General features: G+C 43.8%; 1 protein-coding gene across 2 annotated transcripts in view; it reads right to left on the bottom strand.

The window, feature by feature from the left end:
- The window catches only part of ZFYVE26 (zinc finger FYVE-type containing 26), a 60,792-nt gene that overhangs the window by 25,298 nt on the left and 18,787 nt on the right, over nt 1-16,707 (bottom strand). For both annotated transcript variants that reach the window (XM_019733560.2, XM_074327310.1), the window contains exons 15-27: nt 15,265-15,466; nt 14,016-14,279; nt 12,071-12,190; nt 11,813-11,977; nt 11,260-11,478; nt 10,547-10,649; nt 8,982-9,727; nt 7,553-7,749; nt 6,415-6,519; nt 4,751-4,873; nt 4,185-4,361; nt 2,374-2,620; nt 1,570-1,668 (exon numbers count right to left, since the gene is read on the bottom strand). In XM_019733560.2, coding sequence (XP_019589119.2) covers nt 1,570-1,668; nt 2,374-2,620; nt 4,185-4,361; nt 4,751-4,873; nt 6,415-6,519; nt 7,553-7,749; nt 8,982-9,727; nt 10,547-10,649; nt 11,260-11,478; nt 11,813-11,977; nt 12,071-12,190; nt 14,016-14,279; nt 15,265-15,466 — 2,767 coding nt within the window. The remainder of the gene's footprint in view (nt 1-1,569; nt 1,669-2,373; nt 2,621-4,184; nt 4,362-4,750; nt 4,874-6,414; nt 6,520-7,552; nt 7,750-8,981; nt 9,728-10,546; nt 10,650-11,259; nt 11,479-11,812; nt 11,978-12,070; nt 12,191-14,015; nt 14,280-15,264; nt 15,467-16,707) is intronic.

Here is a 16,707-nt window from a genome sequence, read left to right as displayed (position 1 = left end):
TATGGTGTGTCCTCATCCACCTTATTCACCAGATCTGGCACCGTGTGACTTCTGGCTCTTCCCCAAAATCAAAATCATTCAGGACATCGAGGCAGCCACAATAGGGCAACTAGACACTCACGAAAGAGGACTTCCTGAACTGCTTCAGAAAGTAGCAAGAATGATGGGATAATTGTGTTTGAAGTGAGGGGGAGTATTTTGATGGGGATTAATAGCAATGTGTCTTTTACTGTAAAAATTTTTTGCATTTAAACAGTCACTGTATGTTTTGATCATATCTCATAATTATTTACACTATATACACAATATATATATATATATATATATATATATATATATATATATACTATATACACAATAAAAAGCTAAAATAAAAAGTAAGCCAAAGCTGCTCAGGCTGCCTTGTCCAGATGCATGAAGCTGCTCATATGCCTGTATGTCTGAGCGCCCTCATCAGGTCTGATGGTTATCATGAAACATGACTAATTCTCAAAGAATGGCCATGAAAAGCCACAATCTTTGCTTTATTGAAGGAGATTTCTTGTCACCTTGCAGAGCAATGTTGGCGGGTCACAAAAAAAGAGAACTGAAAAACATAGTGACTCTTAGCAACACCCAATAGATCTCCCCCCAGAATCCTGCTCCCCTGACCGCTGGCAAAACAAACACTTGCTGAGCTTCTTCTGAGTGCAGGCATTTGTGCAAGGCGCTGGAGACTGCGGGAGGAGATGGTGAAAAGGGATGACAAGCACATGGCTGAGGCCTTCAAGGAGCTGGCACCTCGTGTGGGTGACAGACGTACGTAATTAAGTGCAGCGTAGGGGCAGAATAAACATGACGACTAAATACAGCTGATGCCCCTTATTAGTAGATTCAGCGTTTGTGAATTGGCTTACTTGTTAAAATGTATTTAACCTCCAAATCAATATTTCCAGTGCTTTCACAGATATGCACAGTGGCGTGTTTAATAATTTAATAATTTAAGTTGCCCGGCAGTAGCTTCTCAGCTGAGGCTGAACAAGGCGATGTGCTGCTTTCTTATTTCAGCTGTCATACAGAGATGACCAGAGAATAGAGATGGCAGGGGACAGAGCAGTGTAGTGCAAGAAACTCGGGGGCTGGTCAGACAGGGTTTGAATCCCAACTCTGCACTCAACAGCGGGGAGGCCCCGGGCCAGTTACTTAACACTTCTGAGCCTCTGTATCTCTTTCATAAAGTAAGTAAAATAGTATAGGCTAGGATTGATTATTTTCAATTTAGGATTACAATGCATGTTTATCTATCTATCTATCTGTCTGTCTGTCTGTCTGTCTGTCTATCTATCTATCTCCATGTATACTTTCCCTAGGAGCAATGGTTCAGTACTTGCTAATTCAGTGTTTGCAGTGACTTTATAGATATACTAGTACCGTGAATAACAAGAATCCACTGCGTGTTGAATTTTGCTGGGGTATACAAAGCAGAACGAACCCAGAACAGTGAGAACAGGAACTGGCAAGAGGCAAAAGGGTCAGAAAGCTATGATAGCAAGATTGAACAAATGGGTAATTCTCAGAACCCGTTCTTACCAGGAGCAGCAGTGGAAGAGAATTCTGCTGATGGTGATCTAGACAAGGTCTCAAGGTCTGAAACCTGACTGCTAATTTCCTGGAGGTGAATCACAGAATCTGGAGAGACAGAAAATGCTGTCAGAATATCATTCTCCCATAAGCACCTTTACTAGGCATTTAGCTCAAAGCTCTGTTGGTTTCACGGGTTGTCCTTCCATGATGGTGGTAGGTATAAAAAGAATGGCAGAGGTACTTCTAAGCCAATAGTACCATGCATGCTTTTTAAATTTCTCAAAAAACAAAGTATGTTTATAAAGGCCCAGGAGATAATAAAGTATATGCTAGGATTTTACAAAATAAATCTAAAAATGACCAGAAGGAAGTGGAAGATGATGCCGCAGGAGGGTAGGAAGTAAGAAAAAGTAGCTGGCTGGGAACACCAGCCCATATTCATTTCTTTTTCTTCATTCTCAAAGAGTCTGCGTCAGCTCACATACCAGCGCTATCTGACGTGACCCTGGGAATGGAGCGTATCCTCAACACAAAATGATGGCACTTAAGAGCCCCCTGCAACAAGGCCACACAGAGACTACCTCCGCATGTTTGCTGCCCACACTTTATGTCATTAAGCACATGGTGGTTATCTACCATCCTTTAATTCTGGTTAGCTTGCTACTTCCTCCAAGACCATGATGTCGCCTACTCGCTTACTCTCAATCAACTCAAAATAATAAAAGAGAAAGTAAAACTAATGAAGGATGCAGCATGGTCCTTGTTCCTCCATGGAGGACCCCCCCCTCCCCCCAGGGTGTTGGGAGTTACCTGATCGTTTCTCCCTCAGAGGGTACAGGAAGTCCAGGGCTTTTCCCGCATATCTGGAGAGCAGTGAGTCGACCTCGGCCATGGTGAATAGGATCTCCTGGCCGACCAGCAGCTGGTGCAGAGTCTGCACAGCCACAGTGGCCCAATCTACTTTCATGTTCATGAGCAGCTGCTCCAGCATGAGCAGGGGCTTAGAGGACAAGTGGGAATAGCTGGCCCGGTGCTGCTCAGGCAGGGTCAGCAGAACCTGTTTGTGGGGCAGATTCACAGAGTAAAGAAGATCATACACGGATGTCAGGAGAAAGCAAAGATGCTTACTCAGAAGGGGAAGGGTGTCAGGGACCAAAAGGCACATGGCTAACTACTGAAATTGGCTAGTAGTCTTCTAGGAAGCAAGGCTGGACACCAACCTAAATTAAGAAGTGTACTCCAAGCACCTACACCTAGGTGAGGGGTCAGCAAACTTTCACAGTAAAGGGTCAGATACTAAATATTTTAGGCTTTACTGGCCATAAGGTCTCTGTTGCAACTACTCAGCCCTGCTCACGTACTGGCAAAGCAGCCATGGATAATAGGTAAAGGAACGGATGCACCTGTGTTCTAATCAATCTTGATTTCAAAAGCAGGCTGAGGACTGGATTTGGCCAACGGGTGGTAAACTGCTGACCCCTGGCCTAGACCCTCCAGGCATAGCCGAGTTCTGCCTGACTTTTTTTTTTTTTTAATTTTTATTTTATTTATTTTTAAAAATTTATTGGGGTGACAATTGTTAGTAAAATTACATAGATTTCAGGTGTACAATTCTGTATTACATCATCTATAAATCCCATTGTGTGTTCACCACCCAGAGTCAGTTCTCCTTCCATCACTATATATTTGACTGCCTGATTCTTAAAGCCGCCATTCTGACCATTTGAGGGTTTATTAGAATGAGCAATATAAGGTGATACCAGTGCACTGCCTAAACCTGGCACCTCCAGTGTTCTACAGGTAAATGATGACTCTGAACGCCTTCTAGAGGTTATTATCACTAGGCTGAAATACTCATATGTTCATTGGCTCTGCTCATTGCCAGTTTTCAAGGAGTCTCCATTTAGGTACACTACGTCAAAAAAAAAAAAAGGTGTATCTTTTTCAGGAACATTTTACATACTCGAACTCTTAGCAAGTGAGTTAGTGGTCACAGTCATGGCTCTCCCAGCACTTACTGTATTTGTGGGGCAGTATATTTGACTGCCAATCAGAATTATCAGAAGACTGTCAGAGGGCTCTGTCTCTCCCCAAACCCTCATTCACTGGATTACTTTTTCTAGCTTATAATTTTTTTCTATTACTCTAAAGGTTACACATCAAAGGTAAGGACCTGTAACTTCATCGTATTACCTAGACAGTTAACTCTGTAGTTTAAATCCTCATATCAGAATCCCTTTGAAAATAGCCAGGCCCTGTCCCAAGAGATTCAGTTTTAATTGATCTGGGGGGGAGGTCAACTTCTGGTATGTTTAAAGTACAGGTGATTCTGAATTTCACATGGTCAGAATTGAGAAGCACTGATACAGCAAGTGTCAGGGAAAGCATAAAGAGGACTTACGAGCACCAGATCAAATTCACTTTGGAGGCAGGGTGGTAAGAGATTGACAAGTCCTAAGGGACTCAACCAGGATATGGCGGGCTGCTAGGGTAAAGATTTTATATAGCACAGGCCCAGAATGGCAGGTGCCTGGAAAAAGAGCCACTGGCAGAGCAAGTTCTGAAGTGGGAGCTGGGCCAGCATCAAGCGTGCTGTCTTCATACCTGCTTTTCCTCCTTACCTTGGATCCAACGTACAGTGCCTGGATTTCATGGTGTCGGACAGCAGTCAGTTTTCCATAGAAGTGGGTGGTGAGGTAGTTGGCCAGGAAGTGAGATGTGGCCAAGCTAGGGTGCTGGTCGAGGGACTGCTCTGTGACCTCAAGGCACATGGAGGGGTCAGGAATTCTCCGCAGGAGCTGTTGCAGGAGAAGGGTACAGGAGAGAGGTGAGGCCTGTAGAGGAACTTTTAGTCCAGCTTTGTTTTGTTTGAGAATGAAATATTTATTCATTTTGGACTAAGCCCTTCTTTGTACTCATTTTTCACCACCCCCGTAGCTAACCAATGACGGCTTTCACAGGACCACAGTTCAGCAGAATCCTGGACCCAACTGTCCCTCTGGCGCCTACTGCAGGGACAGGCACTTTCGGCTCAAGATTCAGACTATTAACCAGCTCCTGGAGGACACAAAGGGGCAGATCTGAGATTGTGGATAGCTGCATGGGATGCAGTAGGAACAAAGCCATCAGATTAGACTAACCTTCCTGCCTTTCCCCAAAAGAAATACAGGAAGAGTTGGAGGCTTACTTGCAGAGCCTTTTCATGATCTCCTCTTTCTAGAAGGTGAAGAAGATGCTTTTGATGTAGGCTGATTAAATCTTCCCTTGGAATGGGGTATAGGCAGCCCCACTCCTCACACAGCCCATACTCCTGGAAGGAAACACACACACCTTCAATCTCTTTAAATGACTGGCCTTGTCAGTCATCCAGCTTTTGCCTGATTTTACTCAGCAGTCTTGAGTCTGCTAAAGCCCCAGGAAAGTTTCCAAAGTGCTGATGGGAAATTCACTACGGGATTAGAGTGGGATCATAAACTCAAAGGAATAGAGTGACAAGATAAGTTATGAAAATGATTGAAGAAGGCTGAATGGTAATGATATGATTTTCCTCCTAGCTCTACTATAAAAAAGAAAAGCAGATGACAGACAGCAACTGACACTTGATGTCAGCCCTGGGAGATATAAAGGAAGTGGGGAAGACTGAGAAGACTGTCCAAAGGAGACAGTGCCTCCTTAGCTTTGATTGTGGCCCTATGACTGTGCAGGTGCAGTGTTACTAGACTTGAAAACATTTTTTAAATGTTTTAAATTTAAGGATTTCCCTATTTTGTAATATTGGCAATGAAATCAACATAAAAAAACAACAACTCTGCAGACCACTACTGCACGGACCAAACAAACAGGTTGGGAGTTGGATTCCACCCATACTCCCCTTTGTTACTCTCCCAGCCCCAGCATGTGAGCTCTGGATTAGAGCTTCAGATAATAGAATTACCAGGTCTTTGTCGGAGTATGCTAATACAGTGGCTTTGGGAATATCCTCCCCACGATTCTGCCTTCTTCAGGATGCTTCCTTGTTTCTCAGACTACGTTAGGTGCCCCGACAGTCCTCCCACCACAGTCTGGACTTATTTCTGTCACTTGATACATAATCATCACCTAGGGATGTGTCTCACGTTGCCCCCACCTTTCCCAAAATGTGAGCTGCTCAAGGGCAAGGACTGAGCTTCATAATCTTGCCTGACCACCATCTATCACAGTGCCTAGAAAATAACAGGCATTCGATAAATGTTTCTTGGATGACTGAATAGCTGAATGAGCGTATCTACATTTTGAACTATGGTATATCAGCTCCTTAAAAGGCAGATAAAATTCTGTGTAGCATTCAAATGTCCAATAAATACATGAAAAGATATTCAAGGTCATTACTAATCATGGAAATGAAAATTAAAATGAGATACTGTCCTATTGGTAAAAAGTGAAAAGTTGGACAATACCAAAAGCAGGTGAAGATACGCAGCAACAGGGACAGTGAGCGGGAGTATGGTGGGGCAATGGCTTTGAAGAGCAATTGGTAATAGCTTAGTAAAGATGAGATGCTCATGCCCGATGACATAGCAATTCTGCTGCTAGATATACATTCTGTACCTAGTATATACAGTGTAGAAAATCTCATGTCTGAACATGAGGGTGATAATACAAAAGCATCAACTGTTATTGTTCTCTATACTTCTCTGTATATTGATAAATTTCACACACACTCATACACACACAAGCACATCACAAAATGAATGTGATGTACTTAAAAAAAAAATGTGGAGATTGATACATGGAGGGAGATCTACACAACCAGCTAAGGCATTGCAACTGTGGAAAGAGGAGGAAGGGAAATACCACCCAGGAAAATGGTACCTTCGCTTCTAGAATCATGTTCATGACAGTTGATGGGTCCTCAACACAACTGTCCCTCAGGGTCTGCCAGTCACACCACACCGGGGTAGCCTGCAAACCTAGAATCTAAGGGAAGACAGGAAAAGTTATCAAACCACAATGCAGCTTCTTCCTCCATGAACAAGTCATTGGAGTTTCCAGAGATGGCCCACCCCTAGGTCTCTGTCCCAAACTCAGGCTCTCAGAACTTGCCAGGAGAGAGGAGGAATTAGAGTAAATGAGGCAAAGATTGTTTGGAGAGGTGAGTGAACCTACTGGGGAAGCATAATCAGGGAGCAAAGGCTGAGTGGAGGCCAGGATTGGGTACTTTTACTTCTGAGAACAATTCTCAGAGGCTTTTGCGCTTCACAGCTTGTTCACCCTTCTGGGGTCACTTGTCCCATGCTCCTCCATCTCAAAACTCTACCCAAGATATTCTGGTGTGAACGCTCTGTGGGATCACCTTTCATGCAGCATTTAGCTCTGCATGAAAACTACTGAGCAACAGGGGAAAGAAAATCTTTTTCACCTGCCTTTCCCTGGACGGGCTCTGTTCAGTTCCAAGTACACACGGAAAGGTTAGCGCATATTTTATGCTTGTTATGTAGCTGTACTACCTAAATCTGTCTCCCTGAGCCACTTGATCTTGAATGTAACACATATCCTGCAAGTATCTTTCACTTTTGAAATTGTCACTGTCATGCATCCTTTCAAAATGGCTCTTCAAGTTTAGCTGAAATTTAAAACAATATTTCAAAAAGACATAATAGAGATTAAGCTCTATAAAAACTCCTGAAGAACAACAACAACAAACAACATAACAGACATAGAACATACACAAAGCTCAAATATACACGTGAAAAGGCTTTGTGGACTATAAAGCATCATCCAATGTTAATTTTTTAATCTTTGTTTGATACATATGTAGTTATAATTATAGGAGTAAATAAAACAGGGACCAGCTAGGAGCCTTCCTTGCTGTTAATCTAAGAACAGAAGCCAGAATGCAGAGCAAAACCCAGGCCCAGATGGTCTGTTTCTTAAAATCCACCACCACATGAGCATAGAGTTGGTAACAGGTGAGAAGCCCTTTCCTTGGTCTTGACGCCAGGGCCCATACCTTCTGATATACTCGCAGCTCCGCCAGCTTTCTCTGTAGCTCAGACTTGAGTCCATCTTGCACAGCTGCATCTGAAAGGCAGTAGGCCAGGATCTCCAGGCACAGCTCCAGGGGCCACCTATCCACAAACTGTAGGGTTAACTGACTTCTCAGAGATGCATCCTTCACAGGAAACAGGTACTGCCAACCTTCTTTGTCTATAAGACAAAAAGATGCCCAAAGTCAGCAAGTCTGGCACTGGAAGAGCTCAAAAGTCCATGTTACTTCTTAAGAGAAAGGCTTTGTTCAATTTCATAAAACAGAAGCTTGGAGGATCCCTAAGATCCATCTGACCTTAATGACTTTTTACACTTGGGATCATTCTATGACAAGGAGAAATGCTATACTCCTATGTTTCTCTTTATGAATACTTAAGGAGAATTTCTGAAGAGAGAGGGAGAGGAGGAGAAAGGAAAGGAAGAAATAAGAAGAACAGGAGAAGGAAGGAATGAAGGAAGCATAGACAGAACAGATGAAGCTGTCCTGTTCTGGCATGCTGCAAATACAGTACTGTTTGAGGCTCAACTTGTCAGCGGAACTTTTAGTTTTCCCTGCTGTTTCCACTCTGTGCCATACATAACTACTTCACAGTCATTTCAGGTAAACTAGTTTCACTCTCTCGGCATCCTCTGTCATCATTACTTAGTAGATCACACTCTCCCACACCCATCTCAGAGCTGAAAAACAGACTCCAAAGTCAGACCATATATCCTCTCTGTGGATTTCTCCTTCTCAAGGACGTGTTTTCTACTTTGCACAGGTCAGCCAGGCCCTACTCAGAGCATACCCTATAGCACACCTGACTCTTGCTCCCCCGGTGGAGTGTTGTAGGTCATTGGCTGTCAATTCTAGTTACACATCAAAATCTCCCCGGGAACTTTTAAAGTAGGGGCTATCAAATAGGTCCACATCTGTTTTTATAAATAAAGTTTTATTGGAATATAGCCATGCTCATTTATTTATGTATCATCAATGGCCGCTTTCATGCTATAATGGCAGAGTTGAATAGTTGCAACCAAGACTGTATGGCCTTCGAAGCCCTTTACAGAAAAAATTTGCTGACCCTTGCTTGAAAGCAAACATTTGCCTGATCCCTATTCTGGGCTTCTGGGGGTGTAGCTCAGATATTTGTAGTTATAGAATTTTCCAACAATTCTAACATCCAGGGTTGCGAATACTGGTTATGAGTATGTGTTTTAGAGTTAGATAGACCTGGGTTCTAAGCTCTGTTCAAGTTTCCTACCCTGTGTGCCTAAGTTTCCACCTAAATCTGTCTGAGATTATTATGGTGGCACCTTTGTCTAGTTCTAGTGAGGATCCCATGTGGTGTACACCAGTGAATGCTAAGTGTTAGCTCTCGTGAAGGAGGGAGGCGTAGCTTTGTGCTCACCACATGCCGCTGCGCAGCTCAGGATTGCATCCTGTATGCTGCTCAAGTCGTCTACGTCTCGCCCGTACACTTCAGTGAGCTGAAGGGCCCGGGGCCAATCTCTGGCCACCAGGGCTTCCTTGAAGGCCGCGGTGACCACATCCAGAGCAGTGGGAGAATGCAGGCCCAGGAGGACAGTGGAGAGACTGGCCTGGCCACAGAGCCCTGTTGCCAGACTCGGGCCCTGCTTGGAAGACCCTCGTAGAGGCTCCCAGGCAGCCAGGAGGGAGGCTGCAAGCATAGGGAACTGTTCCAGGAGGCACTCACACTCTCGGGCTACCTGCTCTGCAGTCAGAGGCACCTCCCTGCGACCACGAAGGTCCTTCCAGGACAAGCTGGGCTTGGTGACTTTTGATCCCCGGGAAGCCCCCAGACAGACCACCGTAGCCAGGAGTTTTGAGCGGGACTTAAGGAAGGCGAAGGCAGAGGAGGTGAGGGCCGGCAGCGATGAATCCCTTGGAGAGAAGCAGGGCTTTCTCTCTGATATGGGCTTCTCAGTTGGCTTCGGGGAGTTAGGCGTAGAAAGTGGGAGGTCCTCCAGGCAGTGGGAGGTGTGCAGCTGGGCCAGTTGGCCCAGCTGGGTCAGAAGAGATGATGTCTGCTGGCTTTGCAGGGAAGAGCAGAGGGCAAGGGGCTCACAGCAGCAGTTGACGATGACCCGTGGCACGCTCAGGCTGAGACCCTCTCGGGCCAGAAGGGCTGCGAGCCTGGACGGAGAGAAGCAGAGGGCATGCAGGGTCTGAATGCACAGACACTACGCCCTAATCTCAGAATTCATTTGTTTACACAAGCCAATGTAAATGCAGGCTCTTTAATTATGTCCCCCCACCTTATTTTTTTTAACACAAAGGTAGCTTATTAGACATACTGCTCTGCCCTTTGCTTTTTTACTTCATAACGTATCTAGGAGATCTGTCCATATCCTTCTAAAGAGAGACCCCTCATTCCTTTTTACAGCTGCGCAGTATTCCATTATGGGGATGAACCGTAATTCACCTAGTCTTCTGTTAGTGGACAATGGATTTTTCTGGTCTGTTGCTATTACATATAAGGCTGTAATAAAAAGACTTTGTATATACATCCTTTTCCATATGTATAATAAAGCCGCAGAATAAATTCCCCAACATGGACTGCTAGGTCAAAGGGTATAAGAATTTGTAATTTTAATAGATATGAACAAATTCCCTTCCCACAGGGGCCATTCCAATTTATATCCCTCCAGCAATCTATGAAAATTCTTGTCTTCCTAGCCAACTAATGTGTTATGAAATTTTAAATTTTTACATACTTTACAAGTGAAGATTCACCCCTTAATTTTATACTTTCAATGTGAATGTGAGAGGTGGCAAGAGAGAAAGAAAGAGGTATACTGGATTTGAATGTAGTTATATCACAGGAAATGCAAATCAAATGCAAATCAAAGGCAAAGTCTGAAAGAAATCCCACCGAAACCCCACTGAGCCTTTGGGTTCCTTGATGAAACAATTAGGAAGGCCCATGCTTGACTCCCATGGGGTGACTCCTACCTGTCAGGGGGAACTTGTCGCTCAAGCAGGAGGTGTGACACCAGCTGGGAAGAGCTCTGTTGCAAGAGAACAAAGGGATTTCCTACCTTGACCTCCACATGATCTGTAAAGGTAAAGAAAGTGACCTTTGTTTGCACCACCAATTGCAACAGTTCAAAGCCCTGTTTTCCAGAACCAATAAAAAAGTAACGTCAAAACAAAGACTATATTGGGAGCCCTTCTGTTGATATTTTCTAGGTAACGGGTATTCTCAACATGACCCTGAACACACGTTTATCTATGCCTTACCGCTGCTCTAAAGCCTTACAACCACACACTTCGCTTATTCTGCTCATCCGACATGACTAACGTGCAGGCAATACTTGCTCTGTGGACTCCAGTAAGGATCTGGTACTCATATCAGAAACTTGATTCTTCTGTGGGGTCCTCAATCCACAATGGACTGAAGGTCTGAGAGGTATTTTTGAGTCATGAATACCATGAAAACGTACTGAGTACTCCCATGTGCTGTACAAGTGTACCAGGTATTGGGGAGACAAAGATGAATGAGCCACAGATGAATAGGAGGACCATATACACCCAGTGCTCCTGGCTACTGCTGTGCCCAGAACCTCTTCCGTGAGTACCTTTCCTCTTCCTTGCCCTAAACAAGGAAGAGGAGTTGTGACTCAGCAGGCCAGTTGTGACTCTATTTCTTCTTTCCTGCTACTTACCAGGCTCAGAGTGCAAACTCTGCAGAACAACGGCAGCCAGGGTGCTGCAGTAACTGAAGAAGGTGCCCATGTAGTCTGTCTGCCTGCTGCCTGCTGGCGTCTGTCTGCCCAGGTTCTTCTGGAGGAGCTGAGTTTGGATGTGCACAGGGTGGGCCTCTGCCTCCGGAGATTTCTGAGCTGCCTGCTCCACCAGGGAGGACAGCGGAGTGCTCCTGGGCTCTGAGAGGAGTAATGGCAGGAGAAGGGACATAGGCTTCAGTCTGTGCATCTGGCTGTGGATCAATTTCCAAAACAATTATGTGCACTGGGCTTCTGTACACTGCACAGGGCATCCTATAGCATGCGAGTAAGACTTACAAGGCTGCTATAAAATTCTAAGCTGGTCATCTGTACAAGCACTGCTCAGCCAGGAAGAGTTTTGAGTCTGGAGAAACTGAGGTGGAAAGTTCTCTCTTTACCCCTGCTAGAGTCCTAAGCCTGAAGTTCCTTCATTCTTAGCTGCTTCCTCTCCCCAGTTCAGCCCCCATCTGCTCCCACACACTCGGGCCTGTACCTGGCAGCTCCAGCGCCTCTCTCAGTGACTGAAGGACCTGATCCAGCTGCTGGGAGAGGGTGGCATGGCTGGCAGCACAGTCCTCAGTGAGGCTGGGCCAGCACATCTGCAGCAGCTCAGCAATGCTGCACCGTGGAAGACCTCCTCCTTTTTCTTCTGTACTCTCTATGGAAAGCAAATGAGAAGGAAAAAATGAAGTCTGATGCTGACCTAACGTTCTGAGTCCAGGAGAAAAAAAAAGGGAGAAAAGCAACTCACCTGATTTAGTCTGTCCGGCTGACATAAGTGAATAATTGAGAATCTTACTGATTTGCTGAAGAACAACTGGGAAACCTCGAATGCCATCAGCATTGAGAAGCAGATGGTCTAGCCGTCGACCTGTGAACAGATGAAGGATGAGGGAATGCAGAAAAAATAAGATACTTTTGGAGATTGGTACTCAGTCCTATATTTACTTGTACAAATTTATCTTCTCCAGTGTTGAGGGGGAAATATATGCTGTGCGATTTTGGCATGACAACCAACATACCTGGCTTTTCTGTACCTGAGGTTCCAGGGCTACCTCTGCCAAGATGCCTCAGCTGTCAGCAGCAGCGGGCCAAGGATCTCTGGCACTCCTATGGAATTGCTGTCCCAAGCCAATCAATGGGCACTGCTTGTAGATTTGCCTCGGTACTGCCCTCAGCTGAGGGCTTGAGCTGGTATCGTATCTGTCTTCTCTAACTGCTTTAAGTGGGATGTTGACACCCTGACTAGAACTATAAATAACTTTACGGACAGAGAGATGATTCTTTATATCTCTCTTATACCCCCATATACTTAGGATAATCTGGAAACACAGCAGGTACTAAACTAATTCCTAATTGATTGACCTGATACTGTTTCAGTTACTAACAGCTTGAATATCTCCTTTCATCTTAGAATCTAAGTACTAGACTAGGGGGAGGGGAGTTGTTGGATAAAAACAGCATTGCGTATGTCCCAGTATACTTTCTTAGAAGGACTATATGAACATTAAATGACATTTTAATCAACAGCTCAGAGTGATTTGGAGAGGTGTGCAGAAAAGAGGTAACACAGCAGAATTGAGATTGTTATCCTAGAAAGACCTGCTTGCAAGGTCAGCCCTTGATGGGTATCTGTGAACTTGGCTGTTAAACAGTTTTGAATGCTAATACAAAACTTGCCCTACATGGTAAGAGTGGCTCTCTGTGCCAACACTCTCCGTACGATGTGGTTTATGCTGAATACTTGCTTTCCTTCCGAGAGTCTGGAATATTGGTACACAATGGGCAGAGGGTGCCTTTGTCACTAGCCCCCAATATAAACCTTGGGCATTGCGTCTCTAATGAGCTTCCCTGTGGACAACACTTTATACTTGTTGTCACAACTCGTTGCTGGAGGAATTAAACCCTTCCCGTGTGACTTCACAGGGAGAGGACTCTTGGAAGCTTCTGCCTGCTTTCGTCCAGACTCTCCCCGTGGGCCTTTCCCTCTGCTGATTTTGCTCTTTATTCTTTTACTGAAATAAATCTTAATCATGAGCATGACTACATGCTGAGTCCTGAGTTCTCTAGTGAGTCACTGAACCCCAGAGGTGGCTATTCATATCAAAATCTGTTCACCCTTCCCGCCCTCCATATTACTGAGAGAGAACACGCTCCTTTCTCCCTCACTGGTTAGTCCTTCCAATGTTTGGTGTGTGTGTATCAAGGATGGGTGGGGAGTGGAACTTTGCCTAATTCTGTCCTCACATTCTTCTCCCTTCATTCCTCTAAGAATTCCATATACACCTTTTGAGATATCATTAACCTCAAGGTACAATCCTTTCTCCAACTGTGATCCACTAAGTTTTCCCTTATATCTGGTTTATGATCTCAAGGCTATTCCAGGTTATAGGTTAAGGTTCACTTGGACCGGAAATACAGTCTAAAGGCACAAATTCCATTTATACCATTTGTTCCTTGAATTTATCTATAAATCAGAAAAGAATTTCCCCTAATGACTGCAGATTGCTATGTCTATTAAGAAAAAGAGACTTTCAACAGACTGTATTTATGCCATCATATTGGACATGAGGAAATTAACTAATGATCTTTTCTCCCTGTCCTTCCTTCCCCAATAAGTACTTTCTTCTTGCACAATTTATCAAGTATCTCAGAAACCCATCTGAGAAGAAATAAAGCTAAAGAAGCACACTCACCCCGGCTCTCAAGGCTACTGTTTAGACGTCGTTCAGCCGTTTCCAAGAGCTGTTTGCAAGTTTTCCAGAGCTGGCACTGAGAGCAAGCTAGGTCAAATGCAGCCATGGCGGGGGGACTGAGGTCTTCTAGAATCTCTCTCAGAGGGTCAGTGGGCTCTAGCAGGGTACTGCTTATCCAAAAGTCCTCCTGGAGCGTGGGGATGGGGTCTCCAGAGGTACTGAGCAGTTTGTCGGTCACGTCAGAGATGGAGTAAAATACCATCCCTGGACACCCAGCAGCGGAGCAAAAAACAAGAGGTTAAAATGAGTCTAACTACCACTTTTATTTTGAAAAGTAGTTATTTAAAAAATGTTCCAGGTCTTTTTGCACAGGATATCTTCTATGCATAACAGCACCATCACTACAGACCATTCTTATGGTATCAATACAATGGAATGGAAAGGAAGACCAAGAGAAACTAAAAATGGTTGAGGTGAATGAGGTCTTCTTCCAAATGGGACCTGAAAGTAGGCTGAGAAAGAATGAGGTGGATCTGTGTGTGCTAATCAGAAAAGATCTCTAACATACACTACCTAAAAAGCAAGATAGAAAAAGAGTACTTGTTGTAAGAGCTCATTTATATATTTTTTAAAAAGGATGTGCATATTTTTTTTTGAATAGCTATAGAAAAATTTTTGGGAGAATATAGCAGTAATGTGTGATGGTACTTGATACACAGAGCCTACACCAGTAAGATAATGTGAAAATCTGGGACAAGATTCCACTTTCAAGAAATAATGAAAGGAAGAGCTTTTCTGCAGTGCAGCCAAAGTTGGGAATTGAGAACTATGAATTGTTGTCCATAGGTATTATACACAACTTCTTCACTTTACAGAAAAGTAAAACAATACACTTTATCCCTGAATAATTACATGGGGAGGAACTAAACTCCTAACCATTTCCCAAAGCCCAAGATAGTGGCTATCAAAACGCATGGTGGAAGCAGGATTCATACTCTTCAGTTTAAGTCACATAGGACAATTTTAATGGAGTAGCTTGAGCGACAGATATGAGACCATCTTGGACGGGGAAGTCGGGCACAATTAGAAATCGACTCTCAATATGCCAGGACTGTTATTCTCCAAGGTAAGTGTCCTGCTCTGGATTTCTGCTCACTTCATGATGAGCCTATAATTTGGGCAGCTTTTCTCCTGCTACCCTCCTCCCCCAGCTACCTCACCACCTGCGGTGGCAGCAGGGAAGCCCAACCTGCTGCTGCAGCGCTGCCAATGGCCTGTAGAGTTGAGCGGCCACTGCCTGTTCTTCGAATGGTGCTGCTGCCCCCTTCTGAGTTCTGGCTTTCAATCTTGTGCTCTACTCGGGCCAGCTCCTGGATCACTTCCTGGTAGCGCTCCATGAACATCAGTTCCCCCGAGCTGGGCGAGGACTTCAGGTTGAACATGAACACCACCTGGCACAGGAGAGGGAGGAATGTGCATTGTGGTGGGTGTGGTGAGTCCGCTGAGTTGGGAATGTTTGGAGATATGAGATCTTGCCTGTCATTAGACTATGGCCCTTAAGACATCTCTTTTGTAGGGTCGGAAGAGCAATGCATATTAGAAAAATAGATCAAATATAGATATAACTCAGACAAGTCAGGAAGAAAGCCACCACAGCCCCAGTAGAAAATAGGCAGGAGATGTGAACAATTTTAAAGAGAAAATACTTATGACTAATATATAGATGAAAAATGTTTTCCCTTCCAGTGATCCCGGGAATTTAAGTAACATTACTACCATTCTGCATCTACCACAATGACGAAGTGTAAAAATGAGGTGGTGGTGGTAAAATGAATTGTCACAACCTTTTTTGAAAAGCAATTTGGCAATCCATAAAACTAAAACTGTTTATGTTCTTTGACTCAGTAATTTCCATGAGAAACTTTGTTAAGGAAATAATTCAAAAGGCTTAATGCCTCAAAATGAGTCATGGCACTATTTATTACAACTATTAGAAGGTTGAAAATAATTATAACTAATAGAAGGTTGAAAATAATTACAACTAATAGAAGGTCTAAATGTTGAATAATGGGAATGGTCAAATGCAGCTACTTGATCAGACTATTGTAAGGTCATTAAGGCAAATGTTAAAAAGACACTATATAAAGTTTTAGATTCAAAATAATCTCAGCTACACAAAAGTCATATGTATCTTGGAAAATTATTGGCAAAAAATATACTTTACCTTTAATATTCATTGTTCTGGAAAATAGGATTACAAGTAATTTTATTTCTTGTGAATACTTTTAGTATTTTCTTATAATATGCACAGCTTATTCTGTAACTAGGTTAAAAAAAATAAAGGTTTTATTCTTTAAAAAAAAAGATCAAGGCCCTAGGAAAGGGAGAGGAAGTGAGGACACCTAGGGGTAAAGCACCAGGGGGTCTCACAGCTGACTTCCCCCAGATTTGGGTGAAACAAAGGCTGGTGAGGGTCCTATCCCCACCAGATGGTCAGAATTACCATTATCATTAATGTATGGGATCTAAAATGACCAGAGGAGGTTAAGCAAAGATTTTCCTATCACCTAGACCTCTCCTTGATTTATTCCTCAACAACTGAAAGCACACAAAAGAAAAATTCTGACCTGTATATTAAGGGACGAAACTGTATGAGATACCAACAGTTTCAAAAATTAGAATAGTAGGTTTT

This window comes from Rhinolophus sinicus, linkage group LG03 (assembly GCF_036562045.2).
Source record: "Rhinolophus sinicus isolate RSC01 linkage group LG03, ASM3656204v1, whole genome shotgun sequence".
Lineage (NCBI taxonomy): Eukaryota > Metazoa > Chordata > Mammalia > Chiroptera > Rhinolophidae > Rhinolophus > Rhinolophus sinicus.
The sequence above is the reverse complement of the archived record's forward strand: the minus strand, read 5'-3'. Positions and strand labels throughout refer to the sequence as shown.